At 40.8% G+C, this 17,670-nt stretch overlaps 1 protein-coding gene across 2 annotated transcripts in view; it reads right to left on the minus strand.

Annotated features, from left to right (window-relative positions):
• phactr3a (phosphatase and actin regulator 3a) overlaps positions 1 to 17,670 on the minus strand; it is a 34,033-nt gene that overhangs the window by 12,328 nt on the left and 4,035 nt on the right. For both annotated transcript variants that reach the window (XM_038723570.1, XM_038723569.1), the window contains exons 2-3: positions 2,964 to 3,128; positions 305 to 472 (exon numbers count right to left, since the gene is read on the minus strand). In XM_038723570.1, coding sequence (XP_038579498.1) covers positions 305 to 472; positions 2,964 to 3,128 — 333 coding nt within the window. The remainder of the gene's footprint in view (positions 1 to 304; positions 473 to 2,963; positions 3,129 to 17,670) is intronic.

A 17,670-nucleotide genomic window follows, 5' to 3' on the forward strand; every position in this document is an offset into this window, starting at 1 on the left:
AGAGGGCAAGAATGTCATTCAATTGTCTTTGCTGCCCTCTAATGGTACATGTGTAGAGGATTGATTCAGACATCAAGGACTTGGATTGTGGATTGCACTAAAATGTACACATTTAAATCATTTACATATAGCAAAAAGTAAATTATATCCTAACATCAAATGTCAGCTTTTGCTGTAAGAAAACAGTCTAATTTTATACTCAGAGTAAAAGATACCCAGTCACTTTACAAATCCACGTTTTCCCTTATGTGTTGCTTTTACAGCTCTTTAATGCATTCATGAGTACAGCAAAATATTGTCCTACCTGGAGGGGGATCCTCCTCCTCAGGACCAAGGTATTCCACACTGCTAACTGTGAGGTTTGCGTTCAAAGGTCCCCCGAACCCTCCAAGCAGGACTGCACCGTCTGAGCAGCAGCCCTGGGTGGGGGAGCCAGGGTCGTGGCATAGAAGACTGCTGGATAATGCTACATCTGTGAGAGGATAAGAGGGGAGAAGTATGTGTCGCTGTCATGATTTCTGCATTGTGGGTAAAAAAAATAAAATTAAAATTAAAATTTCAAGCAGTCATGCTTTATCGTGTGTTGCTTAATCACTTACATTTCTATTTTTCTCTTTTCAGAAAGCTAGTAGAAAGCTATTTTGAGACCATCTCACTTCCTGTCATTAGTAGAGAACGGCTTTTTTAAAATAGGTTTTATTGGTCTGAGGATTTATTTTCACCTTGTGCACTATGAGATAGAACTGAAAATACACTTTTCTATGAATGGATATAATCCATAAAAATAAAATTTTTGGCAACTATTTTAAATAAATGTGTGTGTAATGGGAAAATTAGCCCATTGCCTGATCAAGAGTTAAAGCAGTTAATGGAGGGATGGGCTGAGAAACACTGCAACAGACCTCTGATGTGACATTTCCCCAAATGACATTCAGTCTTTATGTCACCTTGATTCAAAGGCACTCTCCATTACAGCAAGAGCATTGCATTTCACCTTGTGTTCAGCAAATATAATGCTAGACATACTGTAGATACCTGCTATGCCTGCTCTTAACCCATGGGTCAAAAGTCGACTGAGTCAAAAATGACCCATGTTCATTCCCTATGTTTTTTCATTTGATTACCATTATTAATTAAAATTTTCCTTTCTTACTTTATGAACAAACATAGGTTTTGTGTTTCTACATCAATTTCCCTATGGAATTCGATAGAATATTTGGAAATGGTGGCACTTAGGAATATATTTACTGTGGACAACTTGCCAAACATTTACAACTCAACATGACTGCTTTTGTATGTAAGCTGGATGTTGCCAACTTCAATGCTTACGCCAACTTCACTGCACAAACCCCCTGATTACATGGGTGGTGTGACCAATGCACGGTGAATCAGGAAGGACCTAGGCAAAGAGTTTGTCATGCCACATATGAAGAGGGAACACCCCACCTCCAAAAGCATTTTATGGCAATGGGAGATTAAAACAAAATAAAATACAGCCACCAAACAGCCACAGGAGGACATCAGGCAGGGGGGGCCAAGTGAAGAGGAAGGAAGGTGCGAGATCTGCCCAGCTGCCAAAGACAGAAAAGGTGTTCCCAGGACACCAGGCCTATGTGCAAGGAGCACAAATATGTAGTCATTTGTGAGGCATGTAAGTACTGAGGTGGCAATTTGCTCTGTACCCATGTGATTTTTATTTTATGGGTGTTATGTGTGAAAAAGTAACATATTCAAATATTAAATGTATTATTTTTTTACTCCAAATTACTGCTAAAATACTTATTTTAACAACAGTATTATTATAGTATGTATTAATTATTTTTAATCACACTTGCACACATGGGGCATGTTTTGCTTGTGCATCAAAGATTTAAAAGCAGGCACACAAGGTGACCGTGTGAACTCCATTTTTTCAACTTTCAAAGGAATTATATCATGAGGATCTGATCATATCATGTAATCATTTTACAAAATGCAGAGTTCCAAATTAATGATTGGAAGCAAACTGTAATTAAAGATCAACAAATAGTATAGCTGTAATGTTGTTTCACAGCTTTGTCTGATGTAGCTTAAGTTTCTGTTACCATTAACATTTGAGTCACAAGGCTAAGCCTCTGATTCTCTGAAAAAGAAATACAAGGCAATGTTTGGAAAACCCAGAAGGCCATTTAACAAAGCTTAACACTACTCTGAAGGTATTTTTAGAATCCTCAAAGACACGTCTAACCAGCTGGAAGAAAAAATATTCTGTTTGCCGCAAAATTCAAAAGTTTCTATCTAATAATCTATACAAAGATGTGAAAAATGACACAATGTCCTTGCTCAGTTTGTACAGTGTGAACCAAACTGAAAGCATTTTACTATCACTTATACTTTTCAATGTTAGTGTTATTTCCAAGGACTCCAAAATAACGTGTTAGTAGTTTTCCTGTGCTATATAAATAGAGCAAGGACATGCGTTAATATGTCTAATATCACAGACTATGGTCTAGACCTGCTCAAGTGCCCTGAGTTTGAGTGCTTGAATTGAATTGAGTGTAATGTCTGACTTCCTGGATAGTAAATAGAGTTGCAACATGAGAAACGGGTTAAAATCTTTTGTATCATTCAACAGATTCAACATATCAACAGATAACACCCATTTCACCAAAATTCAGAAAAGTGGTTTAGTGAGAAGCCAACAAGAATTGTTTGATTGTTTCTCAGTTGTTTTAAATGTGCACAATATTGTGCTGCACATCACAGTGGCTTCAATGAGGGCTGACTAAATTCAAACAATTGTAGAATGACTTGCCATCTTTTCACCCACATTACCGCTTCCAACCGTAATTCAATTAAGGGGATGAGGAGAGATATGGGCATTTGAATGTTTGTGTACCGGTTTGTGGATGCGAAACTACAAATCTACAGCCGCCCACTACCAACACTTCATGCTCCACCCGTCCACCCACTCTGCATTGTACCTGTGGAACTCTGCTTGAGCTTCTCATTTTTCTTTTTCCTCCACTTCCATGGCTTGAAGATGCGCCCCAGGGTGGCCAGCTTGCTGTTACGTCGTATGGGTGGAGTGTGGACTCCGGATACCAGGCAACCGGTCCTCAGCACCCTCTGCTGGTCCACCAACTCTACTACAGTGACAGTGACAGCCAGAGAAGGGTCGAGAGTTTTTACAGGACGATGAAATGGGTGGTGAAAGAGTGGTGGGTTGGTTTGGAGGGTATAGAGGAGAAGGATCGAAGCAGTGAAATAAGGGAAAGAGAGGGCAAAGAAAGTGTGTGTGTGTGGGGATACAAGGGATGAAGATAAAAATCACGAAACGTGCCAAAGTATGTGAGAGGAGACAGAGAAAGAGGGAGAGAGAAAAACCAGAGCACAATTAGTACGCTCACCTTACTGAATAAACCATGATGGACTCCTGGACCAGTGCTGTGAACAGATCAAATTAGAAAGACTAATTTGATCACGGCACACTCCCTCACGGCTGCTATTTCTCCTCCCTCCGAGCCATGCGTCATGTATCAAAATAAACAACTCTCACAATCCAAATTTGGAGGGAGCACACACAGACACAGACAGCCTCATCAGACTACAAAAGATGCATTTCCCCGGAGACCAACAGGTGTGCCAGCCTCACTGCTTTCCCAGAATCAGCATTTGACTCGGCTGCCTCGTTTAACGGGACTGATTGAGTATGTTCTCTGTCCCAGCTCTCACAGGACATATGTCTCCCAAGTGATCGGTGTTTCCAGGAAGTGCAAATATCTCTGTAATATGCTGAATAATGCCACAAAACAGGCACAAAGCATGCCATTTGTTTTGTCTCACAAAGCCATGATGATTTGGATGTGTTCATGTAACTTATGTCTGAGAAACGTTAAACCAAATGTGCTCATTTTCATTGTATTTTCTGCATGCAGGCAAATACTTATATTTTGCTTTTTTGGATCCCACCTGGCTCCCACAAAGTGCTTGTTGATCTTTCAGGGGTCCCCACAAAATAACAGAAATACTCTCTCTATGTCTGTAATGAATCTATGACCTGTAATAATACATCATAATACATCCCCATTTGTGATGGGGGAGTCCCAATACTGTGCTGCCATCCGTGCACATCCCGCCCTTTTGTCCCTTTAAAGGAAACTTGTATTTTAAGGAATGATAGCTGGGACTCAAATGAGGCAAAGTGTGGGTCTGTGGATCTGCGCACTATGGTATTGGGTTGCCCGTATCTAGTCACAAAGAGAGCCAAGCGCAAGGAAACGCACAATAAATGCCATGTATTTTAAGCGCTACATGCGTCAATGTCACAAAAAAATGCAGTGATATATGCCTTCAGGAGGCTAGTATCTTTGTTCGAATATTCAGCTGAGAAGGAGGCAAGGATTTGTGATGGGGGAGGTTTTGAGGGGGTGGAGGACAGGGGGAGGGGGGGGGGGTGTTACAGTGTGGCTCAGGGTGTGATGTAGAGTACAGTGATGGAGGAGGGAGGATACAGCTGACTCCTTTTAATGCTTTTTTTTGCAGTCCCTTGCTTCTTCCCTGAAGCACATGGGCAGAGAGTAGAATGGATGGTGGTAGTGATTGGGGGAGGACATGAGAGCTGAGCAGAAGAGGAGAAACAAGGAGAGGAGAATCATGAAAGTAGAGGAGAGGAAAGAGAGGGAGAGGGAAAGGGAAAGGGAAAGTAATGGCATGGCGGAAAACAGAGAAAGAAGTAAAGGAGAATATATTTCTGGTAAATGGTAAATTTTCCAGTTCGGTGTATGACCCTAAAAGTTCCTGGAAACAGGTCAGTTAACCATGCACACCCGTCTCACCGCGTCATCATCACTACTGTCACACATGCAGCGTGGCAGACGTGGCGCCGCACGCAGAATCCAGGTCAAGCTTGAAGGAAACGCACCCAGTCGCGCTGAGAAAAAAAAAAGCTTAAGAGAAGAGGAGGGGGAGTAGGAGGGGTTTTGGCTTGTGTGAATGTGAGGGAGAGAGAGAGAGAGTGTGTGTGGAGAGAGATGTGGGGTGGGGGGGGAGGTGGGGTCAGGCCCGCTGCTGTTGCCATGGCGACCACATCCAGATGCTGCCGCAGCAGTGGGAGCCAGCGGGAGGAGCGAGTCAGTCTGAAGCTTAGAGGAGAGGAGGAGAGACGAGAGCAGAGGAGCCCCCTACACACACACACACTGCCTGCCATATCTAAAGCCAGTGGCAGCCCAGTGCATTGTGGGTAGGGGGTGAGGCCACATGGAGGTAGAGATCTGTCTGCATTTTGAAAGAGGGGAGTAGATAGGGGGGGGGGGCATAGAAGGGGGATTCCAGGGAGAAGAGGCGAGAAGGAGAGATGGGAGGGGGCTGTTGCTATACGGAAGAGCTTGTAGGACAATCTGGGCTCGCCCAATCACGGAGCAGCTATTTATAATGCATATCAAGTAACTCTTCATTTTTCATAGAAGGGATGGTTGTTCAGAGAAAATGACAGGAGTCGGGGTAAAGCACAGGAATTAGTTGAAAACACATGCATGCACATGGAGATTACTTTTATCCGTCGGATGAGGATGTATCGAAATGTGTGTCAGATAAGCATGAATGGACTACATGCACCATGTGGTGATGATGTGCGATTCTAATTAAAATGCTAATGCAAACAGGATTTATTAAATCCATGTGTCATTCTGATGCGGTGAACCAATAGTCCATTTGCTGTATGCCCATAGCCCTCTCCAGCGCAAGTCAGCTGTTATTCCAATCGGGCCATACACAAGATAAAGTTAAAATTCCCAATAGAAAACATAATATCATTTATAAATGACCTCAGGAATGCAGGCAAATTAATGAAATGAAAGTGGACAATATGATGATGTGTCTTGGCAACAGAGAGTGTTAGTGTGCCACCAGGGACCACACCCCACTTAACCAGCTTGTCAGCACATTCAGGAGCATAAGATCTCTCCCCACATGTACACATTGAGTATACCCCCTTCCCAAGCGCCTACAGTGAGATAATGAACAGGAATGTGTTCTATTAAAATATAGGAAATGAAAAATAAAAAAAGTCCTTTGTCAGTGATGAATCCCCAAACACCCGTTTCTCCTGCTCTGTTGCAACACTGAAAACCACAAAGGCAAACAATGTGAGTGAACAATGAATACAACAGTGAATCTGTCTGTGACCTTTTCAGATTTTACAATGAAAGGGATTCGCATTGAGGGGTTAGGATAATATCACTGGCATAGTTTCAGCAGGGAGGTTGTATGAGGCAAAGCCTTGCTTAGCTGAATCACCTGGTAGACCGATCTAATGAGTGGGTTTGTGTAAAGCACTCTCTGTTATATTAAAAGACAAATCATAATAAACCAGCACACCGGTATTATTTTGTAGTCCTTCTTCATTGGCACACACATTTTGTCAATAAATGTTCGCACCATTTACCTGCGTTACAAGTAAATTGAACATTCTACTATTATGTGACTTCTTGTTTTACAAGCGGGTGTTTAAACCTCTCAAACACAATCAGCACTCAGATCTTTGGAATAGCAATGCTGAAAAGCCATTTGGAGGGCTGTCAAAAAATACTATTTGTCCTTCAAATTACAGTATAACACTTAAAACGAGTACAGTCAGGTGAACTTTCCCACACACTAAAGTTTTTTTGGTCTGTGTGTTAGTAGTGTCATTCAATTTTAAGAAATAATTAGTTAATCCTAAGTTTTACTGTGAAGAATGGCAATGTTGATCTGTCAGTCTGTCACTTTGGTCCAGACTGAAATATCTCAACAACTATTACAGTACATTGATCACAGAGGAATTTTGTACAGGCATTCACGGTGCCCACAATCCTGTCAGTAGGTCATTATGAATGCTAATGATTCTGGTGATGCTCTGACTTTTCCTCTAGCGCCACCAGCAGCTTATGTTTTCACAAATCCCGTCAAATGTCTCAACACAGACCAAGTGGATTGGCACAGACATTCAAGGTTCCCAGAGGATGAATCCTAGGAATTTTGGTGATCCCCTGACTTTTCCTCTTCATCATCACAGAACTGTGAAACACTTTGTGTTTTTGAGTGAAATGTCTCAACTACAGTATATTACAGCATATTAGTATGTTAATTTAGCACGCTAACATGCAAAGCTAAAGTGTTGAACACAGCTCGTACTAGCTAAACATCAGCATTGTAGCTCTGTGAGCATGTTGCTATGTCAGCGTTAGCATTTTGATTGAAGCACCATGTGTCTAAACAGCACCACACAGCTGCTAGCATAGTCGTAGACTCCTGTTACTACACATACCTGCAGCAAGCCAAGCAACCAAACCTGTGGCCAATAACAAATATATATATCATTATACAACCTTTCCTGTTGAATACTGTATGTGTGGCTCAGTGGTCTCGTCACAGCTATAAACAGCATCAGACCGACCCTTGACCCCCATGCAGGCCCCACAGAGCCTCTGTTCCTCGCTTAAGCCACCCTGCTCCTTCCACCCAGACAACTGATAATGTGCCCTTGAATGGACCACCTCCTTACCCGCTGCCACGCCAGCTAACCTTCTCACTTTACCCCCCTGGCTTTACAACTGTGCTGCCATCTGTCTGTAGCCCCGCTGCCTCAGGGGCTCAGCCACAGCCACGGCACACAGCTAATGACATGCAGGTGAAAAGCAGAAGGGCTGAAGAAACATAAAATGAAAGGAGTATGAATGACAGAGAAAGGGTGAGATCCAGAATGGAAGTGGTCAAGTATGGAGTGATTTAATAAAGGAAAAGCAGAGAGAAACAAAATGACTCAATTTTGTTTATCAGGATCTGTGTTGATCCACTACATCAGGCTCTAAAAAGAGCCAAGTCCACCCAAGACCCACATTATTAATATCTGAAAATCCTTGTCTCATAAAGCTTTCTTTCTTCTGAGATGGATTTTGTCACTGCTCTGAACCTTTCCCCCATGTACAGATTTGCATATCCAATGATTATCAATATTCATCCCATCCAACTGTGTTTCAACAATACATAAATAATACAATTACTAATAAGCAAAGGATCTTTCTTATCTTCAGGTCAGTTTAATTATAAAATACATACTGGACAATTCTACAACCCTAATTAATTAGACGAAGGACCATGAGCACCAATGAGGACACTGGGGTCATGTCCTTGTTTTTGTATTTTTATTTTTTTTTACCTTTGTTCATTTCCATTTTTCAAACAACAATGTACTTCATTAGGAGGGGAAAGAATAGTACAACATTTTCATTTAACAACCTACCATGAATTCAATTTTTAACATTAAAGGAGAAAGAAAACACACAGCTGTCCAGCTGTACAGCTGTCCTAAACAAACCAAATCTAGCTCCTTAAAGCTAAATGTGTTAAAATGACTCATCCTGACATATATGTTGCGTTCTATAATGTTTTTGTGGGAATGAAACTCATTTCTGGGAAAACAGGGTATCATGGCATAAGGCTATGTGAGTCTGCAAAAGTTCATCAACATGATTACAGGCCAAGTGTGAAACTCCAGCGCGTGGGCTTCTGGCATCAAGAGAGTGAAATGATGTCAGTGAGGCCTGCAACCAATAGGAAACGCCTGAGGCATTTGTTTGTTACCATATGTTGGTGTTGAAAATGAGGACTAGCGGGCAGCATCAACAAAGAGAACCAAGAATCTAGTTCATTCTCAAGATCAGATAAAAGGCTGTTTTCAATCGTCACTTTTAATTTCAACATCTGCTGTAGATGTTGGGCTGAGTACAAACTGATTAGATTTTGGTGGTGATCACTGGAAGGTTCTTAATGACTGTTCTGTCAAAACTGAGTTAGCCTCATCAGTGCATACTAATGTTGGTGCAATGATGTAGTCTTCAGTATTAATGGGGCAATGATTTTATACATCAAGGGTAGTTTAGTCATCATGCAAGTATAGTCGTACTACTGTGTGTACTGTATAATTACCCCTTGTGATGTCATCAGGGTTACATGGGCTTGACTTGGAGCCTTTGTCACAAACTTGTTGCATAGCGTTTTAAGGTGTTTTTGGAGCTTGACCATACTAGAGTATAGTCAGGATGTGTCACCCTCTGTTCTATAGTTCCTTTCCTTTTTCCTTTCCTTTATAAAAAATCTCTTATTATTCTAATAAAATCTAACATTATTATCTTGAACTATAACAGTCAAAGTTAAAGTAAAAAAAAATATAATCATTTATTAAGAGCTTAACAGTCAAAAACTCCAAAGCTAATCTGCTTCATCAGAACTGTGTGGGGGTGGTTTGATCAGATTTGCTTGACAATGCTGGAAAGCACACAACACACCAACTGTCATCACGTTTTGATTTAAATGTTGCTACAGTGGGATTGGTGCACCGAAGTACACAACATCGTTTCCTAACTGAGCCTCGCCCATTTCAAAGCAGTGAGAAGAGCACAGACAAAAACACAAATACAGGAATCTCATGTGAAATAACCAATACTGTTCAAGGCCTCTAAGTATTTTTTTAAAAATGCATTTGTAAGTAGTTTTTTAGCTGGGTGAAGAAATAAGACATTTAATTAAAAAAACAATGCAAAAGGACTGAATTAAAGCACATTTTAAAAATTGTTCAGCACTGGTTTTTGCTCTTTAAATGTTTTTAAAAGGTTGTTGGCCTGGACAGGTATTGACCAAGAATTTGCTGAAGACCGGTACCACTGCTTATACAGAACTACTGAAAATACGGATGAATGCCTAGACACACACAAGCACAAGCACAAGCACATAAACACATGACACATTTACACACAGACACGCCTCTGCATTATAACCAAAAAAAGACTATCTTTGACCAACTGTGAAAGCCTCACATCCCCCCAGCGAGCCGAAAATGTTCCTGCTAAAAGTGCTTTTCCTGTCACCCACACAGTAGGGCAGGCCTCAGAAAACGTCATTCCAGCCTGCTCTCCCAACAACAACCACCAGAGGAAGAAGAAGACCCTGAATGTGTCCAGGAAGACATCCAGTCCACAGTTAAGTTTTGGGCTATGTTCCCATTATAAGAAATCTCATCCTATTCCATCAAAAAGCTCCTTCCAATCAGGTAATGGAAGTCTTGGTTCACCCTGCGTACCTTTGGGCTGTTCCTGCAGTCTATCACATTAATCTAACAAACTGCAAGATTCATGTTGACTCATTCAGCTCCTTTTATATCTTAAAAAGTGCTGCTTGCAAAAGATTTGGTTTAATTATAAAATTGCACTTTGCTGACAAAGAAAGTGGCAGGCAGGCTTGTGTTTACAAAGACTTTCCCAGCGACAAAAAAGTCACGGCTTCAATCTTGCAGCAGCCAATGTGTCAATCAGCAGTTTTGAAAGTGTCCTAGAATAATATCCTGAACTCCAACTCAGTCTTTCTTAATTTCGTAAGATGACAGCAAATGTAAACGTGAACAGTCATCGCTTCCTGGAAGCAGCCGGTACTCTCAAAGTCTATGCACAGGTGAGTTAGACGTGGGTCTTCAATGGGGCGTGGGCGCTTTCAGTCAACGAGGCCAGATATAGACTCCAGTATCAGGAGTCAGGTGGGTGAGCAATGGTGTGTAATTTGTTCCTGTTATTTCCACTTGATACTGAAGCTGATAGCTCAGTTCCACTCGCTCTGCAGGGAAGAGAGCACAGCATGGTCTCCAGGCAGGAAAGACAATAGGAAGGTGCACAGAGGGACAGCACAAATCACCACTGTTATCATTGTAATCTCTAAACAAGTTCCCACAGCAAGGATGCCACTCACATTTGGATTCCCTCAAGTGTGCAGCAAAGCAAGTGTGGGACAGTTTTGGGCTTATTCAAAACACCCTGATGCAACTGCCTAAGCAGTAGAAACTAGAACTAGAACAGGGAACCATAGTGTACAATAGTGTGTGCAAAGCTGCTACTCCTCAAGGGAAACACAAAACTAAGTAAAAATAGCATGACATTTTTCACCATGTTTTTGTCCAAAAAAGCTAGTGTTGATCCCATGTGCTGAACCTGAAATAGGTAATGCTCGGCCAGGAAGAACGCTGGCCAACATCTCAATGTGTGACGCCAGGCAGTATAGACACGAGTCACTGCGCTAACTGTCCAGTAACCTCATTTGTCATGGATATATATAAACAAGGTCAGACCTCACATGCTTGGTCGTATTTTTCACTTTACCATGTTACGACCATGTCAAAAGCCATCTCATGCATAACATGGAAGACATGGGATCAAACAAATATGCTGCCTGTGGGATCTGCTGAGAGACCAGAGTTAGCAAATGTGATGTGTGTTATATAGATTACAACAGTCATGACTGCAGTTAAAGCCATAGTAATTTAAAGATAGGGTTCTGCTCCCACCTTGATTTTAGACTAGATTTCATAAAGTAATGTTTTGGTCCAATTAAAAACGGCTACAAGTACATACAGATAATAATACAAGCCGGATTCTGAAATTATGTCGACAAAAAAGAAATGTTGCTGTTTCGAAAATGATTTTGGTCTGACTAGAGCAAAATTTAATCAGTCCTACAGTGGAATCTCTGACAGCTGTCTGGGACTGATGGCAGACAAAAACTGTACAAAAGATTTTGCCCAGTTACACAAACACATTCATTTGTGTGACCACACAAGCTTCCCTGCAGCCGCTCTGTGCCAGAGGGATGCTGCCGTGGTGAAAAAGACATTATAGGGCAGTCAGGTTTGAGCCATATGATGAATCAGTATTGATGAAGAAGTTGCTAGAAGCCACTCACTCATCAATAATGACCACAGCCTCGGTTCTACAGGCTTGGCCCCAGTTCTAATAGCAGTTTTAATAGGATTGGATTGGCGCTTTGGGCTTACATGGATGTATGGAAAGATTAAATTAAATGGAATTTGTGCCTGGATCTGCACAATGTGCTTTCCTCATTAATATATCATAGGTACAAAGGAAAAAAAAATATTGCCGGGTTTCTTTCTGAGGCTGTGATCCGGGACAGACTCATCAGCACACAGAACACAGCTCTGCTTGGTTCAGCAACCTGCTGCAATGCAAAGGCTGCTGCTGTCCATGGTGCTGAAACTCACTCCGCTAGGCTACAACAAAGACTCCTGACCAAAATCACTCCCTATTCACACACTTGTGCACTATATTCCCTTTTATTTGAGTGTTCAAATGCCTAATGCACCCAAACTCACACTGTAACAAAAGTAGAAGGCTGTTTCAGCAATTCTCATTTTTCAATATGCACTAGACAGTGTCTTCACCATAATATGGCTGCAACAAATGTACATTTTTGACATCATTTAATCTGCTGATAATTTTCTGGATTAATCAATTCATTGTTTAGTCAAATCACAAGTACCCACGGTGACATCTCCAAAATTGCACACCAACAATCCAAAACCCAAAAATATGATTAAAAGATTAAACAACAATGAAAACAGTAGTGTAGTGTTTTCTGAGTGTCCAGTAAGGATTATTTAACCCTATACTTCCCATAATGCACACATGTACATTTCATGGTCACTAACTAAGATTTATCTACCATCATGCATTGTGCAGACTGGGGGGGAAAGGTATATTTAGACTGCTGCCAGATGAGAGTAAGCTGACCTTAGTAGTCTCTGAAATTTTGACTTTGCCTTCTGACACACTATATAGTCCTCTGCATACAGTAGAATTCCCAGTGTAACAAGTAGTGGATCGTAAATGCGTAAATGATTACAGACACATGTCCATAGCATATGTACTACTTTGGATAAAAATCCCACGATGCAGTGCTTTGATGAATGTCAAAATTGATATCATGGGGCAATACAAGTACAACAGTCATTCATTGCATTCATTGATTTTGCATTCTGCATGATAAAGCGAAGGGAGACAATTCTTTCAGAAGCAATTTTGTTATATTTGTTGAATTTCTTACATCCCAACAGCAATCAATAAATCCAATGCTCTGACACAAAAATGACAAAAGTCCAGTATATATGGTTGTAGCAGTATTGTCATAAGCACGGCCAGGCGTTTCATTTGGTTCCTATATATTTCCCGATAAAAAAATCACTAAACTACATGAGTGCGTGTTTATTATGTAGGGAACAGTGAATGAATGATTTTGAACACAGCCAAAGAATCTCTAAACCTTCACTCACCTTCCTTCTAAATACTCCCTCTCCCTCACAACAACACAATGAAAAGCTTCGATTAATTTCATTTTTATAACTGTATCCCTTTTATTACAGTTATTTGATCTGGCTATGCATTTAATTTACCATCTCCGGAGAGGCTGGCAGAGATGTTCAATAATAGCGTAAGTGCCTATCAAATATTCACTCTATGGAGGGACTCACACCACTTTCTCCCATCTCTGTGGTAGTTTAAAGTCTGTCAGTCTGCCTCGTCGTACCTCCCCTGCTTTAGGTGAAAGAACTTTACCTGCCTCTGGTTCCTCTTTTTTCTTTCTCACTCCATCCTTAATCTATGCCTCCTTCCTGCCTGACCCCTATGTTTCTCTGTCCCAGACAGGAGCGTTTATCGTTGATGGGGTCCAGGACTCCCCTCTGCCCTCTTCATCTATCTCTGACTGAATCTGGCAGGTTCGTTAGGAGAGAGGGACACTGTGGCAACGGAAAGGTGTGAGCATACACTGATTTATGAGTGTCTCTGTGTGTGAGATAGGGAGAGAGAGCGCTAGAGAGACAGTGGAGTGTCACAAATGTGCTGCTCTGGATGTTACAAACTCAATGACTAGGAGGTGTGACTTAAAAGACATTGTAAAGCATCTATATATAAATTAAATATATTTATATTCAGCATTCTTGGTTTAACTTTATCATATTAAGATCTACATAGGATCCATCGAAATTGGCCAGGTGCTGGAGCTCATGCGGAGCTTTCCAAATCAGACCCACATAGCCAATGCCTATTTGTTAATGGTCTCCTATAGACTATTCATCATCTCACCGCGGCCAGTTAGCAATAAGGACAACTTCTTGGCTTTCATTCAACTAAGGCCGTTTCTCTCTCCTCCATCTCCTCTCTGCCTCACTAATTCAGCCTCCTGTCCTTTTCTCTCCAGCTCCTTTTCTTCCCCTTTCCTCCAAAAAATGTATCCACTGTTCTACAGACTCAATGCCCAGAGGAGTTTCATGTCGTAGCTCTTTACCCTTCACAGCATAGTGCATGCAACTGACTGAACTCCATTTAACCTCAGCCTTTTAAAGCTAAATAGCTCCATTACATACTGTCTTTATGCTGGGGTCTCTGACAGGTGTTCAGGGCTGCTTGGGTCTTCATTCTCCTGTTCTCACAGGGCTGTCTGTTCAGCTGCCTTCTAGGATATTCCGGCTGTGATTTTCTGATTGTTTTCATTGAGTCTGCACAGACCTGCCAGTTCTCCTGTAGCTCAATGCACACATGGATGCACACGCCAAAAAACACGCAGACAAAGCAGGTGTATGCACACAAACAACAGCCGCAGCAACACATGGCTCAAACACTGTCAAATTCCTAATCTGCTTCTGCATCCACAGGGAGCAGGCATGATGTAGGGTTTTTTATTGCTGTCGTCATTTTTGTGCTCCATTTTTATGGGTGGCTGAAAGAGAGTCTACAGAGAGCGGAGCTCAGCAAGGCATCCAGATGCAGCTTATCCCCATTCACTACTTGGCGGTCATGGATCCACAATGCGACAGTACAGTTAGTACAACGTCCAGTTATGTTACAGTGAGAGAGGAGAATTAGCTTTGGTTTTGGAGGGTTGATTGGACATTTGACACTCATTTGTAATGAAATGGTGATGGTTATTGTAACTGAGTTACTTTTCACAATTTTCTGACATTTTAGACTGAACAACTGCTTGAAAAATAATGGATTTATGGATGAATAAATAATATAACACAATAAAAATTGTTACTAGCAGCATGAGAAAGTGAAGAAGAGATGTGTCACCCAGTAGAGATATTACAATGGTACAGTAATATCTCTGGTGGAATTGGTGGAATTGTGGGCGGTGTTTCAAATCAGTGAGCAGGTCTTCTTCATGGCAATGTTGAATGATTTATTTTATTTATTATTGTGATAAAGTGCTTTATGTATGTGCAAATATGTATTACACTCAATTAGCCAAAAGAAAGACCTTCCCAACTTGTTATTTTCACTATTTATGACAAATTTCCAGTTTAATTTCCAGAAACCTGGCAATCAATAGTCAGATGGGTGGCACATAAAAGCTAAAACAAACAAAAAAAAACAGAACAGAAAAAGAAAAGCTTCGATTCTCCTTGGCATGAATTCTCCAAGACCTCAACAGGATGGATGAACAACGTTCTTCCAAGAGATACTCCCTCATGTGTAGAGAACACTGTCTAACACGTTGCTGAAAAATCTCCCATACAGTAGGAGTTCAGTGGGGTTGAGATGTGGTGACGCCACATGATGATTCACATCATTTTCATTATACCATTCAGTGACTCATCATGCCCTGTATAGAAGTATCTGCATCATATTTTTAGACTCATTTATTAAAATTTTTCCTTTGTTTCCCATTTGTATATATGACTATTACATTATAAAACAACATTAATTTATTCATATCACTCATCCTTACCAAGTAGAGTAAACTATAAAATTACTGAACGGGTCAAAGCTTGCAGTCGTGGACTGACAGATATGCATCACTATCTTAAAGTGTCAGCTTTAAAATACACATTCCTTTTAAAGGTCTCAACTAAACTGATTAATAAAAAAAACAGTAAACATTTCATGATGGTAAGGGCAGATGTTTTGTTAGGGTGAACAGGAAGCTACTCTCAGACTCTAGATGACTCTAGAGTGTTTCTCCTTGCCCTCTGTGGGGACCTTTGTGCACCATGAAGGAGAGCATGCATAGCTCTCCTGGGGCTATAGGCATATTAACAGGGGGCCTGACTCACAGTCCCTTAAGGTTGACCATGACGATCAAGTCGTGACTCTGGTGTGAATTACAGCTCCGCTACTGAAAATAGGAAGTATAAACTTCATGACAGCTAAAGGATAATTCAAAAAGCATGGGAGATGGAAACGTACTTTTTAATCAAGGTTGCATGACACACATGAACTTGGCCAGTGAGAGCAAATAGTAATCCCAAATTGTAATGTAGGAATTAGGGCTGCACCTAACAATTGTTTTTATCACCAGTTAAACTGCTGTTTATTTTTAATAAAAAACTGATGAATTGTTTTGTCTAATAAAATGTAAGAAAATACTAATAAATGTCAATTTCCCAGAACATGTTTTAATATATTTTGTTTTGTCCGCCCAACAGTCTAGAGCCCAAAGATATTCAGTTTACAGTAATATGAAACAGAAAAGCAGCAAATCCTGACATTTAAGAAGCTGGAACCAGTGATTTTTTGGCATTTTTGCGATTGACTAATCGACTAATTGTTTTAGCTCTTGTGAGAATACATTTAATTTGCGTTGCAACCTAACAGTGCTACAGGCTACACATTTTGGAGCCACTTCAAATCAAATACCCACCCAATCTCAAGATCAATCTTTAAAGAGGTGGTATTATGCTTTTTGGCTTTTCCCCTTTATTGAGATATATTTTTTATGCATGTAACAGGTTTGCAAAGTGAAAAAGCCCAAAGTCCAGCCCAAAACCGGAGCCGTGTTTACTGGTTTCTTATGGCCCGCCCTACTCTGCTTCTGATTGGATAGTAGTCCTTAACTAGGAACTGCGTATGTGCAACTCCCAACAAAGATCATGCTAAAACGAAACGTTCAACACACAGGGTGAAAAGAGGAGCTGCAACAATGTGCAGTATGAGAGAAATTATCATGTTTGAAAATGAAACCATGTAAACCTGTTCTGGTACAACTCCTAAATAAGATTTTGAACCTGAAAATGAGCATAATACCACCTCTTTAAAAATCCCTTTGATGAGATAATGTTCTTTCCAGGGCAACACAGCAAATTCATAGTGTAACTTGACTTTCCTGCATTGGAAAGATCACTTTAAATTCTAAATCTCCCCTTAAACACTTGCTATGCTAATAAAACAGTTATTGGCAATTGCTTTGTGTTCCTTCGATTATTTTAATCAAATGATGAAAGATTCTCACTTCTTGCATGTACAAATCCACAGCCAAAAGTCAAATTCAATTTTTACAACCTCTGACATTATCTTCAACGGTAGCTCAAGTGAAATGGTACAGGAAATGTAACATAACATTATTTCTTCTCTGTGGTTTTGACATGCTTTGGTTCAGGTAGTTTAGGACTATAGTGTTGTAATGGCACAATAACATGATGACTAAGTGCCTGTCCGTTAATAACTGCAAAACATTTTTACAAAGTGTGACATTTTGGGAAATATGCTTATTTTCTTTCTTGCTGAAAGTCAGATGGGAAGATTGATACCACTCTATATCTGTACGGTATGAATTTACAGTCTGCAGCCAGCTAACTTAGCTTAGCACAAGGACCGGAAACAGGTAGCCTGCCTTAAGACCAATTGACAGTCAACCTGATACTTCAGGACGTCAGTGGTCAGACGAGGAAACAGTCTGGCACATAATGTCGTTTTTACTTCACTTAAACAAACAATGTATTAATTAGTGAGCTTTAGTAGGCGGATTTTGTTACCACTGGGCAGAAATCAGGTTGGCTGTTTCTCCCCGCTTCCAGTCTTTATCCCCTTGACGCCTGAA

Source organism: Micropterus salmoides, unplaced genomic scaffold (assembly GCF_014851395.1).
Source record: "Micropterus salmoides isolate LMB-PRFRI ecotype aquatic unplaced genomic scaffold, ASM1485139v1 Ms_hic_scaffold_16, whole genome shotgun sequence".
In the NCBI taxonomy this organism is placed as follows: Eukaryota; Metazoa; Chordata; class Actinopteri; order Centrarchiformes; family Centrarchidae; genus Micropterus; species Micropterus salmoides.